A 14,800-nucleotide genomic window follows, 5' to 3' on the forward strand; every position below is an offset into this window, starting at 1 on the left:
ATTATGGGTTTTAGCAAACCTAAGGGTGTGTTTGAATCATTGTTATTAATACCGCTTCGGACCCCGTTTCAGTTTGTCCAGTGGAATGAAATATTTCGGTACCGGCCGATTTCGGCGTACCGTTTTAAGGTGTTTCGGGTTCCTAAAAATTAAATTATATATATTCTTGTAAAACATAAAATTGTCAATTCTAATAAATAAATAACTAAATTTCAAATAATACAAATCATTTAGTCTTAACTCTTAAGTCTTAAACATCAATATAACATCTATTTAACATCACACAATAAGAAAATTTACAAGACAATAACTAAACATCAAATAATACAAAACATTTAGTCTTAACTTTTATGTCTTAAACCTCAATACAACACCAAACAATAAGAAGATTTATAACAAGTCATTACTCATTACATAAGCCCATAATAATTAATAACTAATAAGCCAACAAAATTTATAACATAATATTAGCCATCAAATTTTTTTTTTTTTTTTTCCATAGGCCAAATCATGTACCGGCCGGAATTCACATCTCGGCCGGAATTGGCCGGAATGGACCGGAATGGCCCGAAATCTGGCCCGAGGTGGAACGTTGGGTATCCTGGTACCGGTTTGCATACCGGAACGAAAAATTCCGGCCGTTCCGGTCGGAACGGAACGGAATCAATAACAATGGTTTGAATACTAATTATTTTATTGAAACTAAAAAATTATTGCTAAAAGTATTGTAAATAAAGATAAAAGTTAGTTGAAATAGTACAGTAGGACCATTAATAGTGCCAAAAAGTACAATAAAACTTATAAATAATAACAAAAATAAACTAAATAGTAAAATAATTTTCATTTTTGATTCTAACCAAAACAAACACTAACTTTAATCTAGTTATTCACTTTCATTTAAAATAAAACATTTATCTTATAAAAAAATATAAAAAAATAAAACATTTAAAAGAAAAAAAAAAAAAAAAAAGAAGAAGAAAAAAAAGACTCCTTCACTTTCATTTGACTCCGTACAACAATCAACAAATTCACAAATGCTCCAAGCCTCCAAGGCAACTACCTATCCCCCAACCATTTAAACTAACGAGAAACTGTGATAAATTGGCGATAAATTCGTTGAATTGAAAAAAGAATCATAACTAGGCGACCGTTAGAGCAGCGACCGTTCTACTTTCTAATTTCTAAAATTTTCCCTCTCCTCTCGTAAAACCCTCATTCCACCACGCGCCCCAGTCCTCCATCGTCCTAGAAACGAAATCTTGACCGTCCGATCCACTTAAACCCAAACAGCCTTATACCAAAAAACCAAGCGCGTGAAAATGTGCGAGTTGGTAAAGACCCAAAGTGTCCTTAAAGCCTCAGTTCCTTAACTTTCATTAATTAATTTTTAACTTTTTAAAAATTTTGGGTCTTTGTTTGTTTAGTTTCAAACTGGATCCGAGAAAAGAAGACCGTTCCTCGTTATCGCTGCACTTTGCTCTCTTCTCTCTCTCTCTCTCTCTCTCTCTCAAGTCCCAACGTTCTCTTTTTCTCTCTTAAAATGCTAAAGACAAAAAAAATACTATATTATATTATTTTCCTCTTTCTTTCAGAACACAAACTTCAAGTTCAGACTTTCTCTCTCTATCTTTCTCTATCTTTCTCTTTCTCCTTCTCTGTCTCTCTCTGTCTCTCTCTCTCACAGACAGTCATACTTAACAGCGACTACTTTGTAGGGTTCAAAGTTCAAATCCTATATCGGAGGAAATACCAGAGCCCCAAAAGCCTAAGAAATATATTGTAATCTTTTTAGGGTTATATCTGTCTGTGTCTGTCTGAGATAAACAAAAAACAGAGGGTTCGTGTGTGTAATCGTGATCTTTAGCCATGGTGGCTGGGAAGGTGAGAATGGCAATGGGGCTACAAAAGTCTCCGGCGAGTTCGAAACGAGAAACGCCACCGAAGCCTCCATCGCCGTCGCCGAGTCCGAGTCCGACTAATAAAGCTCCTCCGAAAGCCGTGTTCTCACGCTCCTTCGGCGTGTACTTTCCACGCTCCTCCGCTCAGGTTCAACCTCGCCCACCCGACGTCACCGAGTTGCTTCGCGTCGTCGAAGATCTACGTGAACGAGAGTCGCTGTTGAAAACCGAACTCTTGGGGCACAAGCTTTTGAAAGAGTCGGTGGCTATTGTTCCTGTTCTGGAGAGCGAGATCTCATCCAAGAACGCGGAGATTGATAAGGCTTCGAAGCGAGTGGATGCGTTGGAGATTGAGAACCAACAGTTGAGAATGGAACTGGAGGAGTTGAGGACGAAGATTGAATGCGAAAGAGAAGAAAGCGAGAAAAAGTTGAAGGCAATGGAGGCTGAAATCTCAGAGTTGAAGAAAACGGCGTCGGATCGTAGTAATAGTAGTAGCAGTAGCAGTAGCAGTAGTATTCTAATAGAAAGCGAGGAGCTCTCGTCTTCGCAAAGGTTTCAAGGCTTAATGGAAGTCACTGTGAAATCAAATCTCATCAAGAACTTGAAAAAGCAACACGGCGCCGTTTCGAACTTCGAGAATAATCAGAAACTTGAAGTGCAAGAGTGGAAGAAAGACGAGGCTGATCAACACGAGAGGCCGAGGCACTCAAGGTGCAACTCGGAGGAACTCGCTGAGTCAACTCTGTCCAGTCTCAGATCTCGCCCGCCTAGGGTTCCAAAGCCACCCCCAAGGCCTTCTTCATCTTCATCCTCATCATCATCATCGTGTTCCTCCAACGGTTCTTGTGGTTTGACGACATTGCAAGCAAATACTCCTCCTCCGCCGCCGCCGCCTCCTCCAATGAAGGCGGCTCCGCCACCGCCACCGCCTCCGCCGCCGAAGGGGATGAAGATGGGGGCAGCGAAGGTGAGGAGAGTGCCGGAAGTGGTTGAGTTTTACCATTCTTTAATGCGGAGAGAGTCTCGCCGTGACTCCGCCGCCTCTGACGTGGCACCGGCAACCGCCAATGCCCGTGACATGATCGGCGAGATTGAGAACCGGTCTGCTCACTTGCTCGCGGTAAGTTTCCCGGTAACCGGTTATTGTTGTTAATAATAATAGTAATTATTATTTATGGGTTGTAATTACGGTTTTGACACTGACTGGAGAACACTTTGTGTCAGTGACAAGTCAGTGAGAGAGAGTGAGTGGTCCTAGTGTGTCTTTATTGTTTGCTTGCTAGATAAGACAGTGTTTGGATTCGATATGAGATTCAAGCAGTTATATGTCAAATTTCAAATTTTTACAGTGGTTTTCTTAATTTTTTTACTGATAGTGATTTGTCACAATGTTCCTTGTTTCTGTTGTTGAATTTGACTTGAATTTTTATTGGAATTGTGGTTGTACAGATAAAATCAGACGTAGAAACTCAAGGAGACTTCATAAGGTTTCTGATAAAAGAGATCGAGAATGCTGCATTTGCAAACATTGTGGATGTTGTGCCTTTTGTTAAATGGCTAGACGACGAGCTCTCTTACTTGGTACATTTCCTTTTTCTTATGTTCTTTACAAATCTCAGAGAATCTGTTGCTTTAATTTTGGCCTAAACTTTTAGTGTTTTTTTTTAAGGGGGTAAAATGTTGTACTGAGTGAGTGAGGCCTAAATGCATGATTTGTATTCTTTTCAGGTGGATGAAAGAGCAGTGCTGAAACACTTCAATTGGCCAGAGCAGAAAGCGGATGCACTGCGCGAGGCAGCATTTGGGTATTGTGATCTCAAGAAGCTCGAATCTGAGGCTACAACCTTTCGTGACGATGCCCGCCAGCACTGTGGACCTGCTCTCAAGAAAATGCAGGCTCTGCTCGAAAAGTATGCAAATTTCTGTGGTCTTGCACTTTTGCACATTACCATTTATATCATTAAAGAAAATACATATTAGATTCTATATTGTGTTGTGCTTTAATTTTTTAGTATATCTTATGTTCTCTAATTTTGCTACAAATATGGTTCTTACAGGTTAGAGCATGGTTTGTATAATCTCTCACGAATTAGAGAATCTGCAACAAAGAGATATAAAGTTTTTCAGATTCCAACGGATTGGATGCTGGATACTGGTTTTGTAGCCCAGGTAACCTCATTGCTTTGATATGCTTTTAGGATTGATGTAGAAGCAAGAAATATAGTTCCACATTTGTCTTAATAATTTCGGAAAGCAAGAAGCAACACACATGCCTATTTAGTAATAAGAAATTCACATTATCGCATAGGCCTATTGAATGGTCCACTTTAATGGGTCATACTTTAGAAATTGCAGAGACAATGGAAAGGTTTTGACACAGTCTACTATGTCCATGTACATAACTAGGTGTAGTGGTTGCTAGATGACAAAAGAATGGTTAGATTTTTGCCTCAATTTCTATGTGCATGCGCACATGTGAACTCCCAGATTTCTTAATGCATCTGCTTGTCTACTTCCTTTTTTATTTTCTTAAATGGGGGATCTATGAGTAAAGAAGAGAATCAGATTCTCCCTGTTGACCTTTTCTACATTGCCAAATTGTTTAAACTATATATGGAAAGATGCAATAAATTCTTTAATAATGTGAAGAAAGACCTGAAGCTTCCTCAATCCAACTGATAAATTAAATTGATTAAAAAATGGAAAGTAAGTTCTCCCTTTTTTTTTAATTGGATATTTAAGCTATATGGATATTGACCTATTGTTACTAGTTCTCATTATTGTTACTTGCAATAGTTTTATAAGTTTGGGGGGTTATGCCAGTTGCCATATAAATGTTTATTTAGTACAATGTGGTGTAAGTAGTACAATTTTTACCTTTACTAATTACTAGTCCTACACAACTTTTTTTATTTTTAATGTCCAAGTTGGGTTATGAATTTAATTTAGTGTACGCCCAATTCTTCAGATCAAGCTGGCTTCTGTGAAATTGGCCATGAAGTATATGAAGAGAGTATCTGCAGAGCTCGAAACAGTTGGCGGTGGTCCCGAAGAAGAAGAGCTGATAGTACATGGTGTTAGATTTGCATTCAGAGTACACCAGGTAAAATTCAAACTCCAAAACTTCAAAATTTATGGTCAAGTATTTTGATCTGTTTTTTAGGTGCTGATGAGTAACCTGCTTGTTCTATTTTCCAGTTTGCAGGTGGTTTTGATGTTGAAACTATGAGGGCCTTCCAGGAGCTTAGAGATAAAGCCAGAGCATGCCATGTACAATGCCAAAGCCAGCAACAACAGAAATTTGTGTGCAGGTCTACAGCTTGTTAATCTGTAGCAAACTCAGCTGCAGAATTGCTAGTTTTTGTTGTAAAGAAGATACAGCTTGTTTGTGAATATAATGGCGGCGTCAGCTTTTTTATTAATTCATTATTTACTTGGAAACAAGATTGCACAATACTGTATGGTCTAGTTCTTTCATCAAAGACTTTGAGAAATTATTTCATTTTTCTACTCATCTTTTAATTAGTGTCGTGTCTTTTTTTTTTTTTAGAAAGGAAGTAGCTTTATATTCATTTAAAGTTCCACCCAAACAAAAATTTTAATGAATAATTTGTATTCAACAAAGATAATTTTTTTCATTAGCATTTTTAAACTTTAATAAAAATTTTGGGCAACAAACTTAGGTCATATATATTGAAGCCAAAAAAAAAAAAAAATCCAAAATGGTTATGCCAAAATCTAAAATATACTAATTGTTGATTAAATGTGTTGATTAAATCTTCCAAATAAAATGTTTTGCCATGTGAACGTATTCCTTGAGAACGAAGTAAAATAAGTTTTATTTCATCCATATTATCGGGTAGAAATATGTGTTGCATATATAACAATCCTAAGTGAGAAATATTATTTATACAAAAGTATAGTGAGGGGAGGAGTGTCATCTAAAATCTCCAAAAAAGAAAAAAGAAAAAAAAAAAGAAAAAGTGTACTTGTAAAATCACAAATTGCAAAATTTTGACATGTGCATAAATTAGACCAAAGTGTAAACCTAAAAAGAGTTCACCAGCAAGTACCTTGAAATTGAATAGTTTTGTCAATACTTTCTACTAGCGGATTATATTGCCTACCCCAAAAAGTAATATTTTCTTTTATTAAAACAAGTGTTCCACTTAAGTAGTTTTGCCGGTTGAATGCATATAGGGTTTTATTAATGTGTGCTCATGTGCCATTTTAGGAAATTTCTTATCAAAAAATGAAAAAGTAATTTAAAGTATTGTCAATTTTTTAATTCTTTATAAAAATTTTCTTAAAATAGATGAGAGCATACATTAACTAGACTCATACATATATAATAAGAGAAACATTGACCAATCAAAGTGGTCAGTGAGTATTCCTTTGTTTGAAAATTTTAAATTCTTAATTATCTTCTTTTATTGTTTTTTTTTTCTCTCTCTAACAAATGGATTTTCTTAATTGTAATTTGACTTTCTTTTTTAAATTGGAATTATTGGACGATTGAGAATAAAAGGTCCATGATGCATAGTTAAGTTTGGTTGTTGGAGAGAGAGAGAGAGAGAGAGAGAGAGAGAGATTCAAATGCTATAATAAGTTTTAGCTTTCTCATTTTCTCAATCTTCTCTAGCTCTATTTAGTCATCAGATGCACCAAGAAATCATAGAAAACTACTTGTATTGATTCCTATAAAACTTTTTTGGGAAATATAACATAAAGAGAAGAGATGAGTTCAAGTTACATCTCGTGTAACTTGAATACAGTTATATCATTTTTAAAACTTAGGCATAAAATATGAAGGGATGGATTCCCATATATGCAGAGACAAAAAATATTGATAGGGGAAAAAAACATAATAAGGGAAATCATATATGAAAAACACCACCATAAACCAAAACATAACGTTGGGAAGCTTATCCGAGAGAGAGAGAGAGAGAGAGAGAGAGAGAGAGAGAGAGAGAGAGAGAGAGAGAGAGAGAGAGAGAGAGAGAGAGAGAGAGAGGACAACAATTAATGGAGGAAAGAATTTAATAATTGCTTTTTTTAAGAAGGTAATTTAAAGACTTTAATGATATTAGATTTGATGTGGCACTAGTAATTTTTTAACCATTGGATCTAATGGAAATTAATAGTTTAAAAAATATGTAACTTTTATAGTGTTACACCAGGTGTAACTTGAACCCATCTCTAAAGAGAAATATTAAGATATAGAAGGTGAATCTACTTGGTGGATTGTTTGTTTAGGGTTTGATGAAGGTTAACCTATTTTATGATATGAAAATAAAAAAAATTCTCTTCCAACTTTGTCAAAAAATAGCATACCAAAATAAAATTATCAATAATGAGTTTTCAAACTAAAGTGCACTATGTATGGACAAAGAGAATAAAATAAAATAAAAATGAAACTAATTATAAGGATATTTGATTTTTTATTTTATCAAAATGATATTTTCATTTTTGAGTAAGCATGAGACATGCCTTTCTTCACCGGTCACTATACTATGCAATTTTCAAATTTGTAAGCTTATATATCAGATCACTACACCACTCTAATTATTTTTCTATTTTTTTTATTATAAAATAGAACACTAAAAAGTAAAGACTAAATTTTTTTAAAAAGATTATTGATATAGTGAAGTATATTAATAAGAAGTTAGTAATATTTATGCCCTGAAAAGTTTTTCATAATCTTAGACAATACAACTTGAACATTGATAAGGGTAAAACCAATATGACGGTATGGCTGGTATGATTACAATAAGGTGACGGGTAATATGACTTAAAGAAGACGGATGGGTGGTAGACGGACAGGAAGAATTCATGCGTCGCTCTCCAGGCTACCTTAAACCACGCTATGTGATTAGGGCTGACGTGGCCTTGAGTGTGATTCACGCAAACATAAATACGAAGAATTCTTGCACTACACGTTAGCCTTAATCAAAGGAATTTCATAAGGAAAGGAATTCTTGAAGGTATGAGAATGGAAAGAGTTTTAATCATAAAAGGAAAGAACTTGATAATCAAGGGATAGAGGTCAACTCTACTCCCCTATAAATATATCCAAAACCCCCATGACTAAAGGTACGCACATCTGACTCAACTCTAGCACTTTAGGGTTGAAAAGAAATTCTAACTTGACATTCGGAGGGTTTTTGGCCGGTACCACACCGGTGCTCTCTTTTAGGTCTCTTTGTTTTCTGTTTGCAAGTTTGATTCGAGTTGGAGAGTGCTCGAAACTTATTGGTGATATTTTCGACATCATCAAACATGAACCATCTAAGCACCATTTTCCAAATATCATCCCAAAAATATATCCGATTTATCTTCTTATGTGTTAGCTTGTTATTTTGGCCAATTCGCTGGCGGTTTTGATTTGGAAACAATTATGAGGGCCTTCCGGGAGTTGAGATATAAAGCTAGATCATGCCATGTACAAAGACAAATCCAGCAAAAATTTGTATGCAGGTCTACACATCGCTAATTAACCTTTAGCAAACTTAGATTTAGAATTGCTACCAGTTTTTGTTGTCAGGATAGAGCATCTTGTTTGTGAATATAATGGTGGTAGCCATCTTGACTACAGCCTTGTTCATTGATTATATCTTTTATTTTGAAACAAGATTGCAATACTGGATAATTTTCTTGTGAATTATTCTAGTATAATATGAACTAATTATGCAAGCTTAATTCCAACGCACTCGGGGGGGGGGGGGAATTTTATGGACTCTTTGCTGCTCATAATAGACTAACATAATGACAACTTTGGTCCACATAAGAGCATTCACAACTCAAACCACATCTTCTCTCTTATTTTCCACATCAAAACCATGACTACTCTCTCTCTCTCTCTCTCTCTCTCTCTCATAATTCTACAATAGCAGCCACCACCCTCTGCAACCAACATTGCAACCCAGCAACCACCAAACCCACTACTGCAGCACCACGCACCTCTTCCAACAACTACCATCATCACTCAAAGACCCAAATCCAAACCTTCCTCTCACTTCGATTCACCACTACCAGAAACCCACAAGTCCACCACACCAAAAACAAACCTACAAAACCACCGCAAACCCACAATCCTTCCGATTTCAAACCTTCCTCTTACACTGATCCACAACCACCACTATCATTGTCTTCTTTGTTGTCATCAGACAAAGAAAGAGGGTTAGTTTAGGCTCCGGAGTTCCTTCCAATTTTTGGGTTTTGGGGTTTTGAGAGATAGCGAGTGAGAGTATGAAAGGGACAAAGGAGAGAGAGAGAGAGAGAGAGAGAGAGAGAGAGAGAGAGAGAGCGTATGTTGTAAACCTAGTCATAAACTTCGGTCATAGATGCTCTTGACCTTGGAGTGTCGGTATGTAGATATGTCTACTTTTCTGTGGATATGTCTACCCTGGGAGTGGATGTGTCTACTTTTTTCACTCTATGTGTTGATAAATTGTGCATGCTATGTATGTTGTAAAAGTAGTCATGCACTTCGAATGATGGATGTTCATGGTTAGGAAGACAACCCTTCGCTAATCATAAATGCTCTTGACCTTAGAGTGTGGATATGCATTCAAGGCTCAAGATGATGTGAGCACAAGCGCCCCCACCGCGTTAAGCAATAGTAGTTTCCTCGTAGGAAGTACGTCTCAGCCTAGGATGGACCAGTTGGAGGGTGTAAATGGAGTTACCACTTAGATTAGGTTTAGGAATGATATATATAGTTCCATCGTGGAAGTATTGATTTTTACCAAAGCATGTGTCCAAAATTTAGGTATAGGGATGGGAAGATGTTAAGCATCCAACCCCACTCGACGCGCAGGTCGGCCTCCACTTATTGTGTTCCAAATCTTAATCCCATTAAAGGGTCTTTTAATATGTTATTCTAAATTAACACACACTTTAACATGCATCTAAAGCAAAAAGCATGACATATAGTCCCCCAAACCCTAGCATTCATCTATCAAAGCATTCAAACATATTGTCCAAGGGCAGCAAACAGTGCATGCAAATAATCATAGGCAATAGCATCATGTCAACATTAGCATCAAGCATATTCATCATGTTCATCAAATAAACATATCCATCATCAAAACCAAGGAAGCATGTTCAACAACCAAACCAAATGCATGTTCATATGGCTTATGCATGACTTACCTCACTGCATCACAACACCTATGCAATGCATGTTCATATTCATATGCAAGTTCATGGCATTCAACAAAGCGTAAACCCTAACCCTTAATCTATCAATTAAACCACACAAAACATGTTATTCTACTAACTCTGGAATTTAAACATGTGAAACTAGGCTAAATAGAAGCCAAATACATGAAAGAAAGCAAAGAAAAAAACAAAGAAACCTAAATTAGGGTTTTTGGGCATGAGTATGCGTGTGCATATATAGGGAATGCATGCGCACCCCAGTTGTATGCATACACATACTACGATTGCGCGATCCCATGCATGAAGCATGAGCACACATATACACTCAGAAACTCATATCCAGTAACACAAAACAGAAAGAAAAAAAAAATCTAGCAATCTATCATGCTTCAAATACAAACACAAAGTGAACCTAAGTTAACAACAAGTATATTGAAGCATTAAAACATGGAAGTAAACAAGCAAATAAGCAAGGGAGTGAAGAGTCAAAGTTTGAACATTTACCTCAACACAAGAACTTTCTAAAGCTTTGATTTGACCGTTCCCTTCAGTCAATCAAATCAAGAACAAAACCAAGAAGGTTGGTAAACTTTAGAACTCAAAGGCCAATACCAAAATAGGTCCCAACCAAGTAAAACTTGACCTGAGGATATTTTAGTGTAAAAACCTTTCTCTTTGATTTACTATTTTCTAGTTAATTTTCTGTATTGCGTCCCCCTTTGTAAAAGTGCATTTTTGGGCTTTTCATAGTGGTCATAGAAACACCAATTTTATTTTATTATCAACTTTCCTCTACTAATTTATCAATTTTAAGATTGATACAGAATTTTCCTTTACTAATTTAAATTTATCAATTTTTTTGATAAATACAAAAGCTTATCAGTATTGAATCAAAAGTTGAGTAGGGAACATAGAGTAACATTGATACCAAATAGGGGTGTGCATGGGTCGGGTTAAGAAGATTTTTTAACCCAACCCACCATGGTGGGTTAAAAAAAATTTAACCCAACCCACATGGGTCGAGTTGAACCCATGGATTGAAAATATTTTTTTTATTACTATTATTATTAAATTAAGCAGAAAAAAATATATCACACCTACCACTTGAGTTGATAAACAAAATATACATTAATATATGAACTAATAAAAACATACAATGGGTGACTCTCTCCCTCGCTCTCTCTCATGGGAAGAACAAAAGGAAGTGGCTTGAAGCGAAAAGAAGGTGAAAGATGTGAGTCATGTGGGATTCCAAGGTGGGAAAGAAGCAGGTACAGACCTACCAAGTAGTGGACAAAGGGCTTGGAGTGGCTCAGCCGCTTTTAAGGATAAGTTGGTTGGTGAAATACCAGGTGCATATACGTAGGCTTTTTGTTTTGACGATAGTAAGGATGAAGAAGCAGTCTTGGATGAGGAGGTAGAGAATATTCGTGAAGGGCTAGCTACTGTCAAGTTCTCTCAAGAGTTCAAACGGCAGATAAGAACCCCATGGTCTAAAGCACTCATTGTTAAGGTCTATGGAAGGATGGTTGGGTTCAACTTCATTCACAATAGGTTATTAGCGTTGTGGAAACTTGCAAGGGGATTGGATTGCGTTGGTTTGGGGCATGGGTTCTTTCTTAATCGTTTTTCCTTGAGAGAGGACTATGAAAATATCCTGAAAAGAGAGCCATGGTTTATAGGAGAGCATTTCCTTTCCATTAGACCTTAGGAGCCAGATTTTAGGCCAGCGACAGCGAGCGTTACCTCTGTAGCGGTTTGGGTAAGGCTTAACAAGCTCCCTATAGAGTACAACAACTCTAAAGCTCTCCTTCTTATCGAGAAGTCCATTGGAAATGTTCTAAGGGTTGATACGCACACTACCACAGAAGCTAGAGGGAGGTTTGCGAGATTGTGTGTCCAAATAGATGTTGAGAAACCATTAATTATGGCACTGTTAATTGGGAAATTCGAGCAACGGGTTTGCTATGAGGGTGTCCAAAAGTTTTGCTTCTCTTGTGGAAGAATCTGCCATAGGAAGGAGTCTTGTCCATACATCGTACTACCTGGCTCGGCTGCTAGGGAGGAGAGATCGGTGGTCGATGGTGCCGTGGGTGGTCACTTATGCGATGAGCATGCTTTTGAGCAGACAGGAGACAGGGAGGGTCCCAGCAGTGACGTGCATGAGAGTGTGCATGATAAGGAGTAGGAAGGTACGTACGAGCAGTGGATTATGGTTAAGCGTAAGAGAATAGGGACAAAATAGTAGAGGAGTGGAGGGACCCAATCGGTGGTGGATAATGGTCTTTAGAGATAGGTTAACATAATGAAAAACACAGAGAATAGGACATGGATAGCTTCAGGAAATGTGAAGTCTTTAGATGGGCCTATGAGAGAGGCTAAGAGAAAACATTCTCCCCTAAGAGTGTTAATCGAAGCCCAAAAGGTGGGTGCCATCACAACATTAGGAAAGGCCTTTAATAAACAGGCCCACACCTAAAGCTAAAGCCCATACATTGCTTTTGGACCAAATGTTAACACTGGGCTGGACTTAAGTGGCTCATCTAAGCCAAAGACTCTAAACGTATCGGGTAAGGGCAAACGGGTGGCTGGACGACCTAAAGTCTCCAAAGATTCTTCTTCCAACACTCCTCTGACGCCGTTTTCACAAGCTCAAGAGGGTTTTCGGGTTTTTCCAAGGTCGTGTGCTAAGTCAACTCGGGATGGAAAGCCAATTAAGGGAAGCGACGGAGGCACAAAGCCGAGGACTACTGATGAGGATCAGCTTTTAAGCTTGCCATGGCCAGAGATGGGCTTTAAATTTGGAGGAAGTAGCAGTGGAAGTTTCGGTGGAGGTATTAGCAGAGTCTTGAGCAAGCCCAACACGAGTGATGGGGTGGTTCAACGAGAAATTTCGGAAAGCATGGATGAGTGTTTTTCTTTTGACAAAGGAGTGTGTGAAGGAGGGCAATCTACCTTTGTCGGATCCGACATGGTTGGAGGCGCAAAACCTAGGGTGATTTTTTTTGATGGATGTGTCATTACTAATGAAGGATTGGGAACTGGTTTAGGAGTCGTTTCCCCAGGTGTTGCCAATACCTGTGCAAAGTGAACCCGTGGGAGTGCTTGTCGGAATGAAGAATGCTAGGGAACAAGCATATCACGAAGCTCAATCAAGTGTTTTATCCATTAATAGTGTTCAGCTTGCACGTGCTGTCACAGGGAATGGAATGGGCGTGCTTTAGCACAATCTAACAGTGTGCCTAAGAGAGGGTCAAACGAAAGAGATGTTGGAGCGGATTGAATGGAATTTGAGGGAGGAAGTGAAGTGGCTTCCACCTTATGATAAGTTTCCCACCCCACAACACATATTCATCATGAATATAATAATATGGAACTGTAGGGGTGCTTTAAAGCCCTCTTTCCAAACACATGTTCGAGAGCTGGTGCGCAATCACAATTCGGCTATCTTAATTCTGATGGAGACAAGAGTTGGTGGTGAAAGAGCAAGGGAGATTTCAGGTAGGCTGTCTTTTGATAATGCTATCCACACGGACACTATTGGGTGTACAGGCGGCCTTTAGATGCTTTGGAACTCTAATAGAGTGGAAGTCACCTCACTTGCTAGCATAGAGCAAGAAATTCACATCATCATTAAAGTAATGAATTCTAATTCTTGTTGATTATTTATGGCTGTATATAGTAGTCCTAGGAGTGCTGAAAGGCACATATTGTGGGATAATTTAAATAAAGTAGCAGAATTGCATAATATACCATGGGTTTTGGCGGGTGATTTTAATGAACCATTGTTAGATGATGATAGATTTGGGAGTAGGGCTGTTAGTACTAATACATCCTTTCTTTTCAAAGATTGTTTAGTTAATTGTAACATGATGGATATTGGCTTCTCTGGACCTTGTTTTACTTGGACTAACAAAAGGGAAGTTCAAGCCCTTATTCAAGAGAGGATAGATAGGTTCTTTGTCAATCCAAGCTGGTGTCTTTTATTTCCTAAAGCTAAAGTTGTCCACCTCACAAGATGTCACTCGGACCATTGCTCGGTTCTACTTGATTTAACCCCTACAGCCCAGGTAGTAAGGAATAGACCGTTTAAGTTTCAAGCTTGCTAGTTGACAGACCTTACCTTCCCAAAGGTTGTGTCACAGGCTTGGGGGCAAACACATAGCCTTGCTGAAGCCGTGGAGAAGTTCACCAAGGATGCTAGTCTTTGGAACAAGGCACACTTTGGAAATATTTTTGCTAAAAAGAAGAATGTTAAGGCTAGATTGAATGGTATATAGCAGGCAGTGTCAATTGTTGATGCCAATTTTTGTAAATCCATACCCAAAAGCCTATGAGGAAGAAAGCCCAATAAGTTGCAAGACGCAAAAGCCCATATGGAGGAAAGCCCAATGAAAAGCAAGGCCCAAAGGCCCACCAAGAAGACCAAAGAGCAAGAGAGGTCCAAAGGAAGAAATGCAAGGGAAAGCGATCTGTAGCAGAATATAAATTTGCTGCAGAATACAGCTTTGCCGCAGAATATAGTTTTTTGGCAACATGACTTTGGCAGATTGGGCTCAAGACCCTTTTGATCCAATCAACATTATTTGGCCCACAAAGGCCCAAATCCTTTTGGATAAAGAAGATAGGCGTGAAAGCTAATATGAAGAAGCAAGATGAAAAGAAACAAGGAACAACAGGAAGTGTCAACAGCAGGAATCACGTGAAGGAAAGAAAAGTCAAACCAAAGGAAATGA

At 38.0% G+C, this 14,800-nt stretch overlaps 2 protein-coding genes across 2 annotated transcripts; both read left to right on the forward strand.

The window, feature by feature from the left end:
* The first annotated feature begins 1,534 nt into the window (after nt 1-1,534).
* LOC142634019 (protein INCREASED PETAL GROWTH ANISOTROPY 1) lies at nt 1,535-5,409 on the forward strand. Its single transcript, XM_075808282.1, has 6 exons — nt 1,535-3,021; nt 3,351-3,482; nt 3,630-3,811; nt 3,959-4,070; nt 4,870-5,004; nt 5,100-5,409. The coding sequence occupies exons 1-6, from the start codon at nt 1,867-1,869 to the stop codon at nt 5,226-5,228; spliced, it is 1,845 nt and encodes a 614-aa protein (XP_075664397.1). The 5' UTR covers nt 1,535-1,866; the 3' UTR covers nt 5,229-5,409.
* Nucleotides 5,410-11,305: 5,896 nt separating this feature from the next.
* Nucleotides 11,306-12,252, forward strand: LOC142635270 (uncharacterized). Its single transcript, XM_075809458.1, has 3 exons — nt 11,306-11,335; nt 11,431-11,658; nt 11,776-12,252. Exons 1-3 carry the CDS (start codon nt 11,306-11,308, stop codon nt 12,250-12,252), a joined length of 735 nt encoding a protein of 244 aa, XP_075665573.1.
* Nucleotides 12,253-14,800: the final 2,548 nt, after the last annotated feature.

Source organism: Castanea sativa, chromosome 5 (assembly GCF_040712315.1).
Source record: "Castanea sativa cultivar Marrone di Chiusa Pesio chromosome 5, ASM4071231v1".
NCBI lineage: Eukaryota > Viridiplantae > Streptophyta > Magnoliopsida > Fagales > Fagaceae > Castanea > Castanea sativa.